The sequence below is a fragment of the Grus americana genome, chromosome 11 (genome assembly GCF_028858705.1).
Source record: "Grus americana isolate bGruAme1 chromosome 11, bGruAme1.mat, whole genome shotgun sequence".
Classification (NCBI taxonomy): domain Eukaryota; kingdom Metazoa; phylum Chordata; class Aves; order Gruiformes; family Gruidae; genus Grus; species Grus americana.
Window position 1 is genome coordinate 19,832,224 of NC_072862.1, and position 15,744 is coordinate 19,847,967.

The 15,744-nt window shown below is 63.7% G+C and overlaps 4 protein-coding genes across 11 annotated transcripts in view; 3 read left to right on the plus strand and 1 right to left on the minus strand.

Annotated features, from left to right (window-relative positions):
* DAG1 (dystroglycan 1) overlaps positions 1 to 7,154 on the plus strand; it is a 52,426-nt gene extending 45,272 nt beyond the window's left edge. For all 7 annotated transcript variants that reach the window (XM_054838258.1, XM_054838260.1, XM_054838261.1 and 4 more), the window contains one exon: positions 4,230 to 7,154. In XM_054838258.1, coding sequence (XP_054694233.1) covers positions 4,230 to 6,638 — 2,409 coding nt within the window. In that variant the 3' untranslated portion in view covers positions 6,639 to 7,154. The remainder of the gene's footprint in view (positions 1 to 4,229) is intronic.
* Positions 7,155 to 8,415: 1,261 nt separating this feature from the next.
* On the plus strand, positions 8,416 to 12,227 carry NICN1 (nicolin 1, tubulin polyglutamylase complex subunit). 2 transcript variants are annotated; one of them, XM_054838266.1, is made up of 6 exons: positions 8,416 to 8,624; positions 9,105 to 9,278; positions 9,670 to 9,786; positions 10,238 to 10,309; positions 11,619 to 11,723; positions 11,852 to 12,227. In XM_054838266.1, the coding sequence occupies exons 1-6, from the start codon at positions 8,454 to 8,456 to the stop codon at positions 11,891 to 11,893; spliced, it is 681 nt and encodes a 226-aa protein (XP_054694241.1). In that variant the 5' UTR covers positions 8,416 to 8,453; the 3' UTR covers positions 11,894 to 12,227. The 2 variants fall into 2 exon arrangements, with proteins under 2 accessions (XP_054694241.1, XP_054694242.1); XM_054838267.1 differs by having other exon boundaries at positions 8,417 to 8,624; positions 9,673 to 9,786; positions 11,852 to 12,226.
* A 192-nt stretch (positions 12,228 to 12,419) lies between these two features.
* AMT (aminomethyltransferase) lies at positions 12,420 to 14,674 on the plus strand. The gene is given in 9 exon segments (XM_054838227.1): positions 12,420 to 12,464; positions 12,467 to 12,745; positions 12,843 to 12,923; positions 13,070 to 13,201; positions 13,373 to 13,451; positions 13,624 to 13,769; positions 13,857 to 14,037; positions 14,169 to 14,324; positions 14,438 to 14,674. Coding segments are annotated over 9 exon segments (1,263 nt in total). The 5' UTR covers positions 12,420 to 12,434; the 3' UTR covers positions 14,617 to 14,674.
* A 46-nt stretch (positions 14,675 to 14,720) lies between these two features.
* On the minus strand, positions 14,721 to 15,690 carry TCTA (T cell leukemia translocation altered). Its single transcript, XM_054838458.1, has 2 exons — positions 15,304 to 15,690; positions 14,721 to 14,822 (listed from the first exon to the last, which is right to left on the minus strand). The coding sequence occupies exons 1-2, from the start codon at positions 15,660 to 15,662 to the stop codon at positions 14,780 to 14,782; spliced, it is 402 nt and encodes a 133-aa protein (XP_054694433.1). The 5' UTR covers positions 15,663 to 15,690; the 3' UTR covers positions 14,721 to 14,779.
* Positions 15,691 to 15,744: the final 54 nt, after the last annotated feature.

Here is a 15,744-nt window from a genome sequence, read left to right on the forward strand (position 1 = left end):
CTTCAAAAACAGCCAGACCACTGTATGTATTTAAAATCACAAACATGGCTAATTTTTTAATGGTCTTCAGTACACTGCCAGGCTTGTGTAATCTTTAGCCGATAAGCATTCATTTACAATTATCTCAAATAATGAGAAAACAGAGACAGCCTTTTTTTGTCTTGAGCAACGGAAGAGTTATTTTGAAACCAGACCCCTTGAGGGAAATGGCAGGGCTTAAAGCTGATATTTATTGCGTACATAGAAAACTGGGAGACTTTTTACACGAAAACTAGAGATCCCAAATCATTAACTACATCTAGCCTTAACAAATACCCTTTGAAGCAATATTTGAAGGAAACCCAGCTAGAACAGAGTACAGGGCTCCCGGTTTCACACCACCACGAGCACCGCAACCAGGGCAGACCTACGCCAAGGGCTTCGCTGGTTAGCCTTCCTTTAGGAACAAGTATTTTTATTCAGCCCGATAGCTGCGTTATCTACTCTAATCTTGCTGGGCTCTTCCTTTGTCAGGCGAATGTGGATAAATTCTGCTGCCAGGGGCAGTAGCTGTGTTTAAAGCGGAGCCGTGGCATCGAATGCTTGCGACTTGTTGCCTTCCCAGAGATTTCCCAGGGGAGGCACAGGCATCTTCGTGGGTTTCATACGACATAAATTTGATATTCTTAATCTCCTCTTGCAGAACACAGACCACATCTCCTCACAGGTCGAATACGGCTGAACTAGCTCAGCTCTTTTTAAATCAAGTTTAAGTGGGTTTATGAATGTTTTGCAGCCATCGCATCCCTGCTAGAACAAGTTGTCCCAGTAGGTGAGTGCCTGGCCTGGTTTTGGGAGAGCCTAGTTTTTGGTGTGAATCTGTCTAGCTGCCGTTTCATTTTCTAGCGTGGGCCCTTAAGAACGTGAGCTCACGTGTAAACTGTAGATTAAAAATAGTTTTCCAAGCAGGAATATTCAAACTGGCCTGTACCTCCCTCACTGTCCTTTTTGCACGTGGGGTTGGCCACCTTTCCAAAGTGAGTTTGGCTATCAAACATGAGAGCACACGTGATTGAAGAGAGAATCACCTCATGACATGAGATTAAAGGTAGCGCTCATTGTACGTCTCCTCCTTGTGTCATGGGCCGTGCCCGGGGAGGAGGGAGCAGCAGGAAAGCTCTGTACGGAGTGTGCGATCCTGTAATGAAGGGCTCTTTGCCGTTTGTGTTCCAAATGTAGCCTGAAATTACACGTTCAGCGTGTGTTTAACTACTCGGTATTGAAGTTTTTATTCTTCTTGATTGTGTAAGCCTCAATAAAGCTGCGGCTTTGTCCTGATTCCTTACGTTCCTGTTCCTAACGTGTGCCCAGCCCTGCCCTTCCCCCTCCCCCCCAGCGGGCAGGTTAGCGGCTAATTTTGGCACGAGATGACAGAGTGGCACCGTCCCGCTAATGTAAATGCTGGATTGCACTGGGCACTGCCCTGGCATCAGCGGTTTTTAGAGTGTGCAATGAAATTATACTTTTTTAAAGGAAAAAAGATCCTGCCTGTGCCCTCTCTTGGCCGAAGAGACACTAAGGAAGGACAATTTGGTCCTTTGTTCCCCCAGGAGGGAGGTTTGGCCCCATGTGCCCCTCTCAGGTGAAGGGCTGCTTTCCCTCAGGCCAGCTGGGGTAAAGGCAGCTCCTGTTCTTGCCGCAGCGGAGCGGGGGGGGCGAGTGCACGCGGCAGCTCTGCCAAAACCCGCCGTCTTCTGCCAGACGGACGGGTAAACAGCACGTTCAAGCGGAAGGATGTTCATGTCTCAGCACCTTGGTTCGGGTGGCATACGTTGGGGGCAGCTTTCTCCAGCTGGTGTAAGCAGGAATCTCAATTTCCTGCTCTCAGATATTGTTGCTGAGGAGTTAACTAAAAGCTGTGCTAACAGCTTTAAACTCTGCTCTATAAACTGCACGCAGCGTGTGTCTCATGATGTGCTCTCCAGCTTGCCCAGGCTGGCCGAAAGCGGGGCTGATGCTTTGCCGAGGAGAGGAATGAGGGTGTTGCCCCGACGGTCGTGGCCGAAACCCTCTGTGGCTCTTGCACAAAAGCTTTCTCATACTGCTCTCGCCAAGAGACTTTCGGGTCCTACGTTATCCTTGCAGAGCTGTGCGTCCAGATCCTTCAGTGTGCCAAAATCCAATCCACAGCGGGGTGGGGGGGGCGTCTGTGAGCCCCGATGCCCTGCCTTTGTGTGCTGCCTGAATCCTGCCTGCAGCTGGTGGGGTGGCAGAGGTCCCCAGGCCTGGTGGTCTGCCCAGCCCCGTAGCACCGGGCATCGCTCTTTGTACATCCCAGGGGATTTCCCCAGCGGGACCAGCGGTTAGGCAGGCCTGGCCCGCTGCCGGACGCACTCCTGCCTGGCAGGTTTCTTTGTGAAGCTCCTCACCCAGCTTTGCGTTTGGATAAATTATGAAATATGTATGAGCTTTACAGAATTGCAGAGTAACCAAAGCACCCTTTCCAGGAGGAGAGCTGGAGCGTGGCTCTGCATTAAGCCCAGAGCCTCTACCAGGCTGCTAAATCTGTCTCCATGGGGCCCAAAAAGTCTTGTTTCCTCTGGGTGTGGGAGGGGAGATACCTTGTGGTGAGCTCTGGAAAGCCCGGCCAGAGCTGCCCGCTGCGGTGCTGCCAGGCCCTGGGGTGGGAGAGGGGGCACTGAATTCCCTGGGAGGCACTTTCCAAACGCCTCCGAGCCCGGGGGGCGGGGGGCGGTGGCGAAGCTCAAGTTACTCGCCCTGGGGTACCCACAGCCCCAGGAAATGTCACAGCCCGCGGAGCTGGCAATGTCACCCCTTCCACCGTGCAGCCTGAGCGGCCCTGCTGCGCCTTGTGATGGGCGAGTGGCTGTAGCACGGACAGACGGACGTCAGCTGCTGGGGGGGGGGGTGGGAGGTTTGCGTCCACCCTTGGCTGTGGCCTGGGTTGGGAGGCAGGAGTGCCCCGGGCTCCAACACGTGTGGCTTTCCCCTTGGCAGGGTGTCAGCCACACTGGTGACATTTTGGAGAGGACCAGCATCGTCTCCGCAGGCGCAAAATGGCTGGGGGACCCAAAGGGTCTGGACCTGGGCTGGCTGGAAGGGGACCTGAGGTCAGAAGAGGAGGGTGGGCTCAGAAATGGATAAGTTGGGAAGCAGAGGCAGCTAGTGAGGGTACCTCCGGCTCGTTCCTCCCCTGGAGCGTATGGAAATGCCATTGTGTACATTGCCCCTGCAGTTGGGCCACACGGTTTGTGATCTTGGACTGCGCTTCACTAATCATGAAAAAAACCCAACAAAAAAAGCGTTGCTGTTGACCTAAAAGAGGTAGTAAACTGTGCGTTGGACTCCCGAGCTCTGCGCCAAAGCCGCCCGTTGTTTCTACTCTGCAGAAGCAAGTTACATGACAGTGAACCCCTTCATTTTAGCCAACTCTGAGCATGAAGCCAGGCTGGTGTGCTGCTCTGCCTGACGTCCAGCAGCGCTCCAGCCCCTGCGCCGTGTCCCTGCCTGCCCACGCTGGGGTGACCAGATGTCGGGTTTGCTCCCCCTCCTTCGGTCCCTGTTTGCCGTTCCTCTGGCAGTGCAGGAGGACGCTGCGTTTTAAGCGGCTGTGTCGCTCTTGGGATTCGCTGCTGCTGCTTGAGAGCTGGTGTGCTCCAACCAGGCGAGGGGCTCCGAGCTTCTGGGGGCAGCGGGACGAAGCTGAAAGTTAACAGAGAAAACCGAGCTGCTGGAGCTGTGGGCTTGCAGGGGGTGTGATCAGGTGAGGAAAGGAGTGAGATGGCAGGGACGGGAGAGGAGGGAGGAGGGCAGTTGGATTTGCCCTGCCGTATCGCATAACTTCACCCTCAGCTTTGTAGCTGTCCCCATGGCTTGAACAACTCCTCTGCCCTCGGAGAAAATGAACCACTTGTAAGCACAAATGGTTGCACAGCAAGTGCTAGAGCGCTGGTGCCCGCAGGCGAGGGACCTTTGCAGGACTTGATGACCTCCCGTGGGTCATTAAGCCCTTTGAGACCAGTGCACCCTGCAGGGCTCATCCTTGCCACCGTGTGGAGCAGGAGACACAGGCTGCTCCGCTCTGACCAGGGTTTTCCTTCCCCAGTTGTCAGGCTTTGGATATTTTTTTTCTTTAATCCTTTAAATAAAACATTCTCACCCCTAGGACCTGTCCTAATGCTGTACTTCTAAAAGCACCTTTTTTTTTGGTTTGTTTGTTTGTTTGCTAGATCTCCGAAGCTGGGAAGGACTCCTTGCCTTCTTGGTTACACTGGAACGCGGAGAGCAGCGCTCTGGAAGGACTGCCCCTTGACACGGACAAGGGCGTCCACTACATCTCGGTGACCACGCTGCAGCCCTTCCCCAACGGGAGCTACGTGCCACAGACTGCAAACGTCTTCTCCGTTGAGGTCCACCAAGAAGACCACAACGAGCCTCAGTCGGTGCGAGTGGCTGTCCAAGACACAGGTGACGCAGCGCCATTCGTGTGTGGCTCGGAAGAGCCCGTCACGATCCTGACTGTCATTTTGGATGCTGACTTAACAAAAATGACACCAAAGCAGAGGATTGAACTCTTAAACAGAATGAGAAGCTTCTCGGAGGTGGAACTTCATAACATGAAGTTGGTTCCTGTTGTAAATAACAGACTCTTTGACATGTCGGCCTTCATGGCTGGACCAGGAAATGCAAAGAAGGTGGTGGAAAACGGGGCCTTACTCTCATGGAAACTGGGATGTTCTCTGAGCCAAAACAGCGTCCCTAACATCAGCAAGGTGGAGGCTCCAGCTAAGGAAGGAACCATGTCTGCCCGCCTTGGCTACCCCGTTGTTGGCTGGCACATCGCTAACAAGAAACCTCACCTTCCAAAGAGGATGCGACGGCAGATCAACGCCACCCCTACACCATTGACCGCCATCGGGCCACCCACCACTGCCGCGCAAGAACCGCCAACCAGGATCGTCCCCACCCCGACGTCGCCCGCCATCGCGCCTCCCACGGAGACGATGGCACCCCCCGTCCGGGAGCCCATTCCGCTGCCAAGGAAGCCTACGGTCACCATCAGAACGAGGGGCCCCATCGTCCAGACTCCCACTCTGGGACCGATCCAGCCAACCAGGGTAGCAGAAGGCACCGGCACGGCCTCCGTGCCAATTCGCCCCACGATGCCTGGGTACGTAGAGCCCACGGCGGTGATCACACCGCCCACAGCGACCACCAAGAAACCCAGAGTCTCCACTCTGAAGCCAGCCACACCGTCCACGACAGATTCCTCCACGGCAACGACACGAAGGCCTACTCGAAGACCCAAAACGCCCCGTCCGACGAAGCCCCCCAGCACGACCAGATCCCCCATCTCCAAGCTGACCACGGCCTCCCCGCCAACCCGCATACGCACCACAGCCAGCGGGATCCCCCGGCCCGGGGAGCCAAATGAGCCACCCAAGCTGACAAACCACATCGACAGGGTTGACGCGTGGGAGGGCACCTACTTCGAGGTTAAAATACCGTCAGATACCTTCTACGACAAGGAAGATACCACCACCGACAAACTGCAGCTGACCTTGAAGCTGAAGGAGCAGCAGATGATAGAGGAGAATTCATGGGTCCAGTTCAACAGCACCAGCCAGCTTATGTACGGCATGCCGGACCACAACCACATCGGGAAGCACGAGTACTTCATGTACGCGACCGACAAAGGTGGGCTCTTTGCCGTGGATGCTTTCGAAATCCATGTCCACAAACGCCCGCACGGGGACAAGTCTCCAGTGAAGTTCAAGGCCAGGCTGGAAGGAGACCACAACGCGGTGGTCAACGACATCAATAAGAAGATCATGCTGGTGAAGAAGCTGGCTCTGGTGTTTGGCGACAGGAACAGCAGCACCATCACAGTGCAGGACATCGCCAAAGGCTCCATTGTGGTGGAGTGGACGAACAACACGCTGCCCCTGGAGCCCTGTCCTCGGGAGCAGATCCGAACTTTGAGCAAAAAAATTGCGGATGACTCCGGTGGGCCGAGTCCAGCTTTCTCCAACGTCTTGCAGCCCGAGTTCAAGCCTCTGAATGTGTCGGTGGTCGGCTCCGGCAGCTGCAGGCACATCCAGTTCATCCCCGTGACAAAGGACGGAAGGGTGATCTCGGAGGCGACGCCAACGGTGGCGGCAGGCAAAGACCCCGAGAAGAGCAGCGAGGACGACGTGTACCTGCACACCGTCATCCCTGCTGTGGTGGTGGCCGCCATCCTCCTGGTGGCCGGCATCATTGCCATGATCTGCTACCGCAAGAAGAGGAAAGGGAAGCTGACCATCGAAGACCAGGCCACCTTCATAAAGAAAGGCGTGCCCATCATCTTCGCCGACGAGCTGGATGACTCCAAGCCTCCGCCGTCCTCCAGCATGCCCCTCATCCTCCAGGAGGAGAAAGCCCCGCTGCCCCCCCCAGAGTACCCCAACCAGACCATGCCGGAGACCACACCGCTCAACCAGGACACCATCGGGGAGTACACGCCTCTGCGGGACGAGGACCCCAACGCGCCGCCCTACCAGCCTCCCCCCCCCTTCACTGCGCCCATGGAGGGGAAAGGCTCCCGCCCGAAGAACATGACCCCGTACAGGTCCCCGCCGCCCTACGTCCCCCCTTAATGATCGGGAGGCTCTCGGGGGAGAAGGGGCCTCCAGCTCCACACCAGTGCTGTCTGTGGGCCGGCAGCCCCCTCGCCAGCCGGGAACCCGAAACCCCAGCCCGCTCCCCAGCAGGCCCTCCCCGGCTGCGCCCGCCGCACCGGAGCGCTCGCAGAACTCGGGGAGGGGTGGTGGTGGTGGTGGTGATGGGGGGGGTGATGACAACGACACTTGTTTTATTTTTGCCTAACAAGCTTTGGTTTTATTTTATTCATAGAAAAAAATTCTCGGCTCAAACGCGCCTTCCCGGCGGCTGGGCTTCTGGCCGGGGCCAGGGCGGGCAGGGAGGGGGGACGGGACGGGACGGGCTGGGTCGGGAGGAGCAGGCAGCACTGGGGTAGCACTCTGGGTCTCCGCTGTTTGCCTTTAACACTAACTGTACTGTTTTTTCTATTCACGTGTGTCTAGCTACAGGACGTAACATGAAAGGTAGCCTAAAAAAAAAAAAAAACAATTAAATTCAAGGGACTTTCTGAAGTCGATGTTTTAAGTTTTTACATTTAATCTGCTGTTTACCTAAACTGGGATATGTAGTTTTGGGGAGGGGGAGGGCAGTGCTGTGCTGCAGGTGAGCTCCGGGGGTGGTTAGGGGGGCCCCTCGAGGACAGCCGGCCTCCTCCTCCTCCTCCTCCTCGGGGGGATCGGCTTCTTGGTTTCGGGGTCTGATTCTTTTATTATTTTTTTTTTTTTTATTTTAATCAAATCCTATTTTTCTCACGCATCATAAAATAGTAATCAGTTGAGTCAGACTGGCTTGGGGTGCCTTTGGCTAAGCGCGGGGGCACCTGCCTGCACCTCGGGGTGCGGTGCTGTGCCGGGGCGGGGGGGTGCTCACGGGAGGGCAAGCCAGGCCCCACGCCGCCACGGCTTCTCCGCTGCTCGGGGTGGTCTTTTTTAACCGAAACCCCCTCCCCGCGAGGTGTTCTGGCGACAGCGGGGTGTTTTCTCCGTAGCGCCGTGCCATCTCTTCGCCTCGACGGTGCCAGAACGGCCTCGCCGGGTCCGGGCTGCGCTGCACGGCTCCTCCCGGCTGCTCTGGGCCCGGATGCTGTTGGAAAAGATAAAAAAGATTTAAAAAAAAAAAAAAAAGAAAAAAAGCACCAGGAATAGTTAATAGTTTAAAAAAAAAAATCAGTGAACTCTCAAATCTAATTTTTTACTAAATTTTTGATACAGCCTCAAATTGTTTTATTAAAAAAGACTTGAAACCGGTGTACCGCTGCCAGCCGTTTGTACGAGCTCAGCTTCCCCCGCCGGCGCCCTGGGACCCACCGCGGCCCCCCCGGCCGCCGCCCCCCGCCCCCCCCGCCCGCCTGGTCCTTGGCGTTAGCCGGCCTGTCCCGGGGGGGCCGGGGGGACCCCCCTTTGCAGCGGGGGATGGCGCCTTGCTGCGGCCCGGCGAGCGGCTGGGTGGGCGCGGGACCGGGGGGGGGGGCTTTCCCCGGGACCCTCCGGGAGGGAGGTGAGGGGCCGCTGGGTGCTTCCCCGCCTCCCCGCCGCCCCGCTCCGGTTTCGGCGCCGCGGGGGCGGTTTCCGCATTGTGTAGAGAAAGGCACCGAGTCGGTAAGCCGCGTGCGGTACCGCAGCCCTGCCCCTGCCGCCGGGCACCGGGCACCGGGCACCGGGCATCCGCCCCCGGGCGGGGTGGGCGGGACGGCGGCGCCCCCTGGCGGCAGCGGCACTGGCGGCGGGTTCTCGCTTCCGGTGGGGCGCGGGGCGTGACGCCACCGCGCACGGTCCGGCCCCGCCCAGGAGGGGCGGCCGCGCTGCGCCGCCATGTCGGGAGCGGCGGGGCCGGGGCAGGGGCCGCCCGCGGGGCCGGGCCGTTCCCCGCTGCCCTGCGCCCCCCGCCCCGCCGCCGTGCTCCAGCTGGGCGGGGGGGCCGAGCCGGCGCGGCCCGGCGTCGCCGTTATCGACCTCCGCTTCCCCCGCGGCGCCGCCGCCGACGTGAGTGCGGCCCGACCCGGCTCCGGGGCTGGGGGTGTCGGGGCGGTCCCGGGGGGGGGGGGGGGATGCCGGGGGCGGCAACGGTCCCGGTATGGGGAGGGGATGCCGCGGGCGGTCCCGGGGCGGGGGGTGATGCCGGGGTATTGCCAGGGGCAGCGCCCGCACCGGTGTGGGCGGGGTGCTGGGGGCGGCCCCGGCATGGGGCGAGGGATGCCGGTCCCAGTGGCGGGGGGGGGGATGCCGGTGCTGGTACGGGTACGGGGGGTGGGGGGAACTGGGGAGGATGCCGGTGCTGACACCGGTCTGGGGGGGGATGCCGGTGCCGGTAGCGGTAGGGATGGGGGGATGCCGGTGCCGGTGCCGATGTAGGGGGGGATGCCGGTGCCGGTGCCGATGTAGGAGGAGGTGCCGGTGCCGGTGCCGGTATGGGGGGATGCTGGCGCAGGTGTGCCGCGGGGGCTGAGGCCGCCGGTCCCGCAGGTACAGGAGATCGTCTTCAGGAACTTCTACACGGCCTACCTGAGCGTGCGGGTGCAGCGCCCCGGCCCCGCCGGCTCCCGCCGCTGGGTGACCTGCCTGCGGGACTACTGCCTGATGCCCTGCCCGCACACCGAGGAGGGCTCCCAGGACTACTTCTCCCTCCACCGCCACCAGGTCGGCACGGCCGGACGGCGGTCACGGCACCACCCGCGGCATCGCCCACGGCTCGGGGGCTTGCCCCTCTCTGCACACACCCCAGGGTGGCTCCCGGTCCCTGGGGCCCGGTGCTGATGCCCCACCGTGCCCCCACTGCAGCGGCGCAGCCCTGCGGTGCCTCTCTGCCCGCCCTTCTCGGCAGCGATGGTCCCCGTGCTGATCTGGCCCGTGCCTTGCTCTGCTCAGACAGCCGCCACGAGGTGACATTTCCCTCAGGCCCCTTCCATCTGGGGTGGGGTTGGGGTTTTTTCTTTGGAGCAAATCCCAAAAGCTGCCTCGGAGCAGTGCCAGCCTGGCCAGCTCCTGCTGTACCCCCGGCAGTGACGGCTCCCCCCCATCCTTGCCCCAGCAGATGCTGTGTGACGTGGACCAGGTGACGGCGATGCGGTTCATCCTGCGGCAGCCGTCCCCGGTCTGGCTCCACTTCACCATCGAGGAACTGCAGATTTTCCCCCCTGGACAGAAGGTGAGCGGGTGCCGGTGCTGCCCTCCCTGCCAGGCGCGGGCACCGTCCCCAGCTCGGTGCCTGGCATTGCTCCCCGTGGCTCCGGGAGCCTCAGGCACCTTCCAGAGGACACAGGGGTGCCAGTCCAAGTCCTTTTCCTTCACTGGGGCACTTGGGGGTCCCCTTGTGCGCTGAGGGCTGGGGAGGGACTGCTCCGGCCAGCCCCGGCCCTGCCTGTTCTGGAGGTGGGTGTGTGTCGGAGCAGCGGAATGGAGCTGGAGGTTGCTGCACCAAATTCCAGGTTGCAAACACTCGCCCTAAACACAAAATTCCCTTTAACGATGGTAAAGTGATATTTATACGCATGGCAATTTAAATACGGGTGGGCTCCAAACCGCAGCATGCTCCTTGGCAGGAAAGATGGAGGTGGGAGTGGGGACCCCCGTTGTGTGACCCTCTGGATCTATTTCAGAGCCCCCAGAAGGATTTCCCATCCTGGCTCTCCCAGCTGACCCCTCCGGAGCAGCCAGCCAGCCTGCACGGGGTGAGTGATCCCTGCTGAGGTATTACGGGGAAGGAGGGACCCGTGTGAGGCTGCCGGCCCCGTCCCTGCCCCATCAGCTCCAGGCCCTGAGCAGGAATGGCTGGGGAGCCCCAAAATGCCCGGCCTCGTGCTGGAAGTAGTTTGCAGCATTCAGAACAAAAATATCTCCATGGGGATGTGCAATTTGAGGTGACAAATCTACTTGCCCTCTAGTCTGGGGACAGGAAGGTCCCCATGGGAGCAGTGGGTGCGCAGCATTGCTCAGCCGGCCGGCAGGACGCATGGGGACGGGGTGGCCTGGCTGGTCCCCGGCACTTTGCGGAGGGTGCGTCCTAGGGAGCGTGCTGCCCAGCCGTGGCAGCCCGCAGGCAGAGGGAGGTCACAGCCATGGCACATGTTTACAGCTTGTGAGCCGCATCTGCCCGGCCGGCGGCCTTTGGTGAGCAAAGTCCAGGCAGAGCAGGGCAGGGGTGGGCAGCCGGCTCGCCCACGGAAACCTGCTGAATCAGCTGCCTGTAGGAGCACGGCTGGGCCAGGAGCAATGCCACGCGGCCCAGCGCCTCCGGGGCAGTTCTGCCGCCGGGCTTCAAAGCTACGGAGCTTACGTCGCTGCCGCAGCAAGGCTTCTGCCAGCCCCGGCAGGTCCGGGAGCTCCGGTCCCTGCCCAGGGAGGGCACCCCGGTCCCTTGCTGATCGCTTGGATCACGTCCCCGTCAGCAAGGGGTGCTCTGGGGGAGACGCAGGGGGTTGCTCTGGGCTTGGTTGTTCCCAGCATCACCACAAGGCACCAGCAGCAGCCTGGTGCCACCGGCAGGGACAGGCAGGGGAGAAGCGGCACAGAGCTCTGCCCCAGCCTGGAGAGCTGCTGCTGAGCCTGCGAGTCCTGCCTGGCTAAAGGTCCCCGGGGGGAACCGGTGCTTGCGGCGGGGTTTCTGTCACCAGGCCTGGGGAGCACTGCGGAGGGAGGCTGTTGGGAAACTCTGGACTGTGCGATTAGGTTTTTAATCATTAGCCAGCGATCTGCTTTCTGTCCTTGCCCTGGATGCCTGCCAGCAGAGATGGGCCGGCAGCACCGTGGCACCGGGGCTCAGGGTCGCACGTTTCCCCAGCTGCCTGTTTTCCTAGAGCAGGGCCCTGCTTGCCCCATGTTGGGAAACCACCGGCAGGTCAGGAGTGTGGGCACCGTCGTGATAGTGCCTGGCTCCCCAGGGGGCACAGCCATCTGGCCCCCTCGCTGCCTGAGCCCAGGATGACCCAGCCCATCCGGGCCAACCCCGCTCCCTGCAGCATCATGCCCACTTCTTTCCAGGAGCTCCCCGACCCGGAGAAGGTGTCGACAGAGGTCCAGCAAATGTGGGTGCTGACAGAAGTGATCCGGGCTCGCCAGGCAGCCGCCCGCATCGGGCGCTTCGACGTGAGTCCCACCTCCCTGCTCGCAGGGGCTCCGGCCTCGCCGCACCGCTGGGGGAGCGCTTCCAGAGGGATGGGGGGGGCTTTGGGGTGCCCTGGCAAAGTGATGGACCGATAGTTGCTCTTTTCCAGGTGGACGGCTGCTACGATATCAACCTGCTTTCCTACACGTGAGCCCTGCCGGTGGGAGCCAGCTCCTTCGCGCTCCTGGGGCTGAAGCAGACAAGTGCACTCCCACACGGGCCTTCGTCTCTGCGGCCCCAGGGGGGGTTCCAGGCCCTCCCTGTGCCCCTTCCCTGGCTCCTCCTGCGCTGGCTGGCGGCAGTGGGCAGAGCCGTCGCCCCGGAGTCCCCCCGTGAGCCTCCCGGCACCTCCCGTGCCGTCGCTCGCTGCTGCGGGCAGAGCCTGGCTCCCCCACCCTACCTCTGTCCTGGGCAGCAGCCCCTGGCCCTGCCTGCGCTGCCTGCGCTGCCTGCGGGACGGGGGTCTTGCAGACAGGGGGGGTGCTGGGGCCGGCGCCCACCGCGCTCGGGGGGGGGGGGGGCTCGGTCACGACTAAAAGCTGCTACCTTGCTCCTGCCTGTGCCTGCCTGTCTCTCGGCGCCGGGGCGGGGGCACGGCCGGGCCGGGCAGGACCCGCACCCAGCATCCCCCCCCCCGGGCCGGCGGCGGGGGAGGCGGTGCCGGGGGGCGGGGCGGGGGCCGGGCGGACTCCATGTCCCAGGCGCCCCGGGGCCGTGCCGGGCCGTGCCGTGCCAGGGAGGGAGGATGCTGCGGGCGGGCTGTCGCGCCGCGCTGCCCCGCCGCCCCCCGGGATCCGCGCCGCTGAGCGGGGCCGGGGGGGCCGAGGCGGGGGTGGGGGGGCTGAAGCGGACGCCGCTGGACGCCCTGCACCGGTCCCGCGGCGGGCGGATGGTGCCGTTCGCCGGCTGGAGCCTGCCGCTGCACTACGGGCAGGGCCACCTCCAGTCCCACCTGCACACCCGCCGCCGCTGCTCCCTCTTCGACGTCTCCCACATGCTGCAGGTAGCCGGGGCGGGATGGGGGGGGGGGCTGGGACGGGGCGGGGGGGGCACCCACACCGCCTCACACACTTCCACTTCCCCTCCCCGGCCCCTTCCAGACCCGGGTGTACGGCCGGGACCGCGTCAGGTTCATGGAGAGCCTGGTGGTGGGGGACATCGCCGAGCTGAAGCCGGGACAGGTACGGGGCACCGGAGGGGGGGGGGCACCGGGGGGACACCGGGTGTCCGGCGGGGTCTGAGGTCCCCAGGGATGCCCCGAGCGGGGGGGGGGGCGGGGACGGGAGGGGCTGGGCCTGGCTGCACTCCCGAGGGCTGCGTTCCACAGGGCACCCTGACGCTGATCACCAACGAGAGGGGCGGCATCGTGGATGACCTCATCGTCACCAACACGTCAGAAGATCACCTCTACGTGGTGTCCAACGCCGGCTGTGCCGACAAGGACTTGGCCATCATGAGGGTACGGGGCTGCCTGAGCCCCACGGGAGGTGGGGACGCGTGGTGGGAATGAGCCCCCCCCCCCGCACCTTTTGGTGACGTCCACGGCTGTGCGGGGCGAGGTGGCCGTGGCCACGTGCGGGGCTGGCACCAGCCCGGCCCCTGTGCTAGCAGCCCACTGTCACCCTGGCAGGGTAGAGCGGCAGAGCTGCAGGCCACCGGCAGCGACGTCCACCTGGAGGTGTCGGACAACGCGCTGCTGGCTCTGCAAGGTAGTGGGGGCCCACACGGGCCGGCACCGAGCATCACCACGTGGGGGGCTCGCTCTCAGCGGGTGCTGGACTGCACCCTCCTCTGGGTCCTTGCCCAACGGACATCCGTGCCCGTCCTGCATCCCCCCCTTCCCCAGACACCTCCGTCCCCCAGAGCCACCTGCCTCCCCAGGTCCCTCCATGGCACGGGCGCTGCAGGCGGGGCTGTCGGATGACCTGGCCAAGCTGTCCTTCATGAACAGCATCACCACAACAGTCTTCGGCGTGCCGGGCTGCCGCGTCACACGCTGCGGCTACACCGGCGAGGATGGCGTAGAGGTACCCCGGGAGCTGCGCCAGCACCCCTGTAACTGTGGTACCAAGGGAAGGCCGTGCCCCGCTGACCTTGCCTGTGTCCCCCTGCAGATCTCGGTGCCCGCAGGGCGGGCGGTGGAGCTGGCAGAGCAGCTGCTGGGTGACCCCGAGGTGTGGCCGGCAGGGCTGGCAGCCAGGGACAGCCTGCGCCTGGAGGCCGGGCTCTGCCTCTACGGCAACGACATCGACGAGACCACCACGCCTGCAGAGGCCGGGCTGCTCTGGACCCTGGGTAGGTCGGGGCCACGTCTGCTCCCACCTCCTCCTTGGGGCGGGCAGAGGGGCGAGGCAGCCCCACGTCCCCGACGGGGTGTAAGGGGACCAGGTGGGCATCGCCGATGCTCGCTCATCTGTGTCCCGCAGGGAAGCGCCGGCGTGCGGCTATGGACTTCCCCGGCGCGGCCATCATCATGGCACAAGTGAAAGAGAAGCCCAAGCGCAAGCGTGTGGGACTGACGTCCGTGGGCCCCCCCATCCGGCCCCACACGGCCATCCTGGGCCCCGAGGGCACGCCTGTGGGTAGGTGGAGGCAGTGGGGCTGGCGAGGGCACAGCCTCGAGCTGCGCCCAGGGCAAGGGAGGGGTCCAGGGCTGCCAGCCCCCACTCACCCCCCTGTGTCCCCACGTTGCCAGGGACGGTGACCAGCGGCTGCCCCTCGCCCTCCCTGGGCAAGAACATCGCCATGGGCTACGTGGAAACGGCGCACAGCCGGGCCGGCACCTCGCTCACCGTCGAGGTGCGGAAGAAGCAGCACCCGGCCCTCGTCACCAAGATGCCCTTTGTGCCCACCCAGTACTACGTGGCCAAGTGAGGCCAGCGCCCGCCGCAGGCGTGATGCCCTGGCCCCAATAAACGCCCCTGCCCCGCTCTCCCAGCCTCCTCTCCGGTGACGGTGACGGGTGCCAAAGCAAGGGGCGGCAGATTGGGGATAGCACTTTAATGGTGCAGGCAGTGCCCGGCAGTCCTGGCGCTCCTTACTCCCGGTGCGTCTTCGCCGGCTCCGCCGCCGAGCCCTCCCTGCAAAAGAGGGGCAGTGTGAGCCAGGCTGGGGCGGCACCCCAGTATGGCACCCCGGCACAGGGGGAGGGCACTCGCCTGCCTGTGCGGGGCAGGCGGGACTGGGGCTGCACTTACTGGGGTGTACTGGTCTGAGGGCACGGCTGGGAAGGCGCTCACTGGGGTGTACTGGTGCGGGGGCATGGATGGGAGGGCGCTCACTGGGGTGCGCTAGTCTGGGGGTGGGGCCAGGAGGGCGCTCACTGGGGTGCACTGGTCTGGGGGCGCTCACTGGGGTGCGCTGGCCGGTGGCACAGCCTGGAGGGCACTGGGGGACGTACTGGGCTGGGGGGGGCCTCGCTGGGGGGCGCTGGCCAGGGGCGCAGCCGGTAGGGCGCGGGCCGTGCCGTGGGCAGGCCGGGGCCGGGCGGGGCCGCGGGGAGGCCGCAGCGGGGTTGGGGGGGGGGTAGCGGTCGCGGGCCCGGTAGCGGTCGGGACTCACCGGGGCGGGCAGTGCCGCTCGGCGGCGCCGTTGCGTCCGGCCGGGCCGGCGGGGGAGAGGGAGTGTGCGCGGGGCCGGGCGGGCGCGGGCCCGGGGCCGGAGGCGGTGCCGGGGCCCAGACCGGTGCCGGGGGACCGGCGGGCGGCGGGTCCCGTCCGGTAGCAGAGCGCGGACACTGCCCCGCCGTAGGCGCGCCAGGCCAGGCGGACGCCCAGCAGGCTGAGGCCCAGCCAGAGCAGCAGCAGCTGGCACAGCGCGGCCCGCACGTCCTGCGCCGCCCACTCGGCCGCCAGCTCCCGGCCCAGCGCGCCCAGCGCCCGCCACGGCGCCTGCCAGCCCGCCGCCGCCGCCGCCGCCATGGCTGCGCCGGCCGCGGGGGCCTCCCGGGTGGGCGGGACCGCCGGGGGTGGGCCCTTCCCGGGGCGGGGGCAGGGGCGGGGC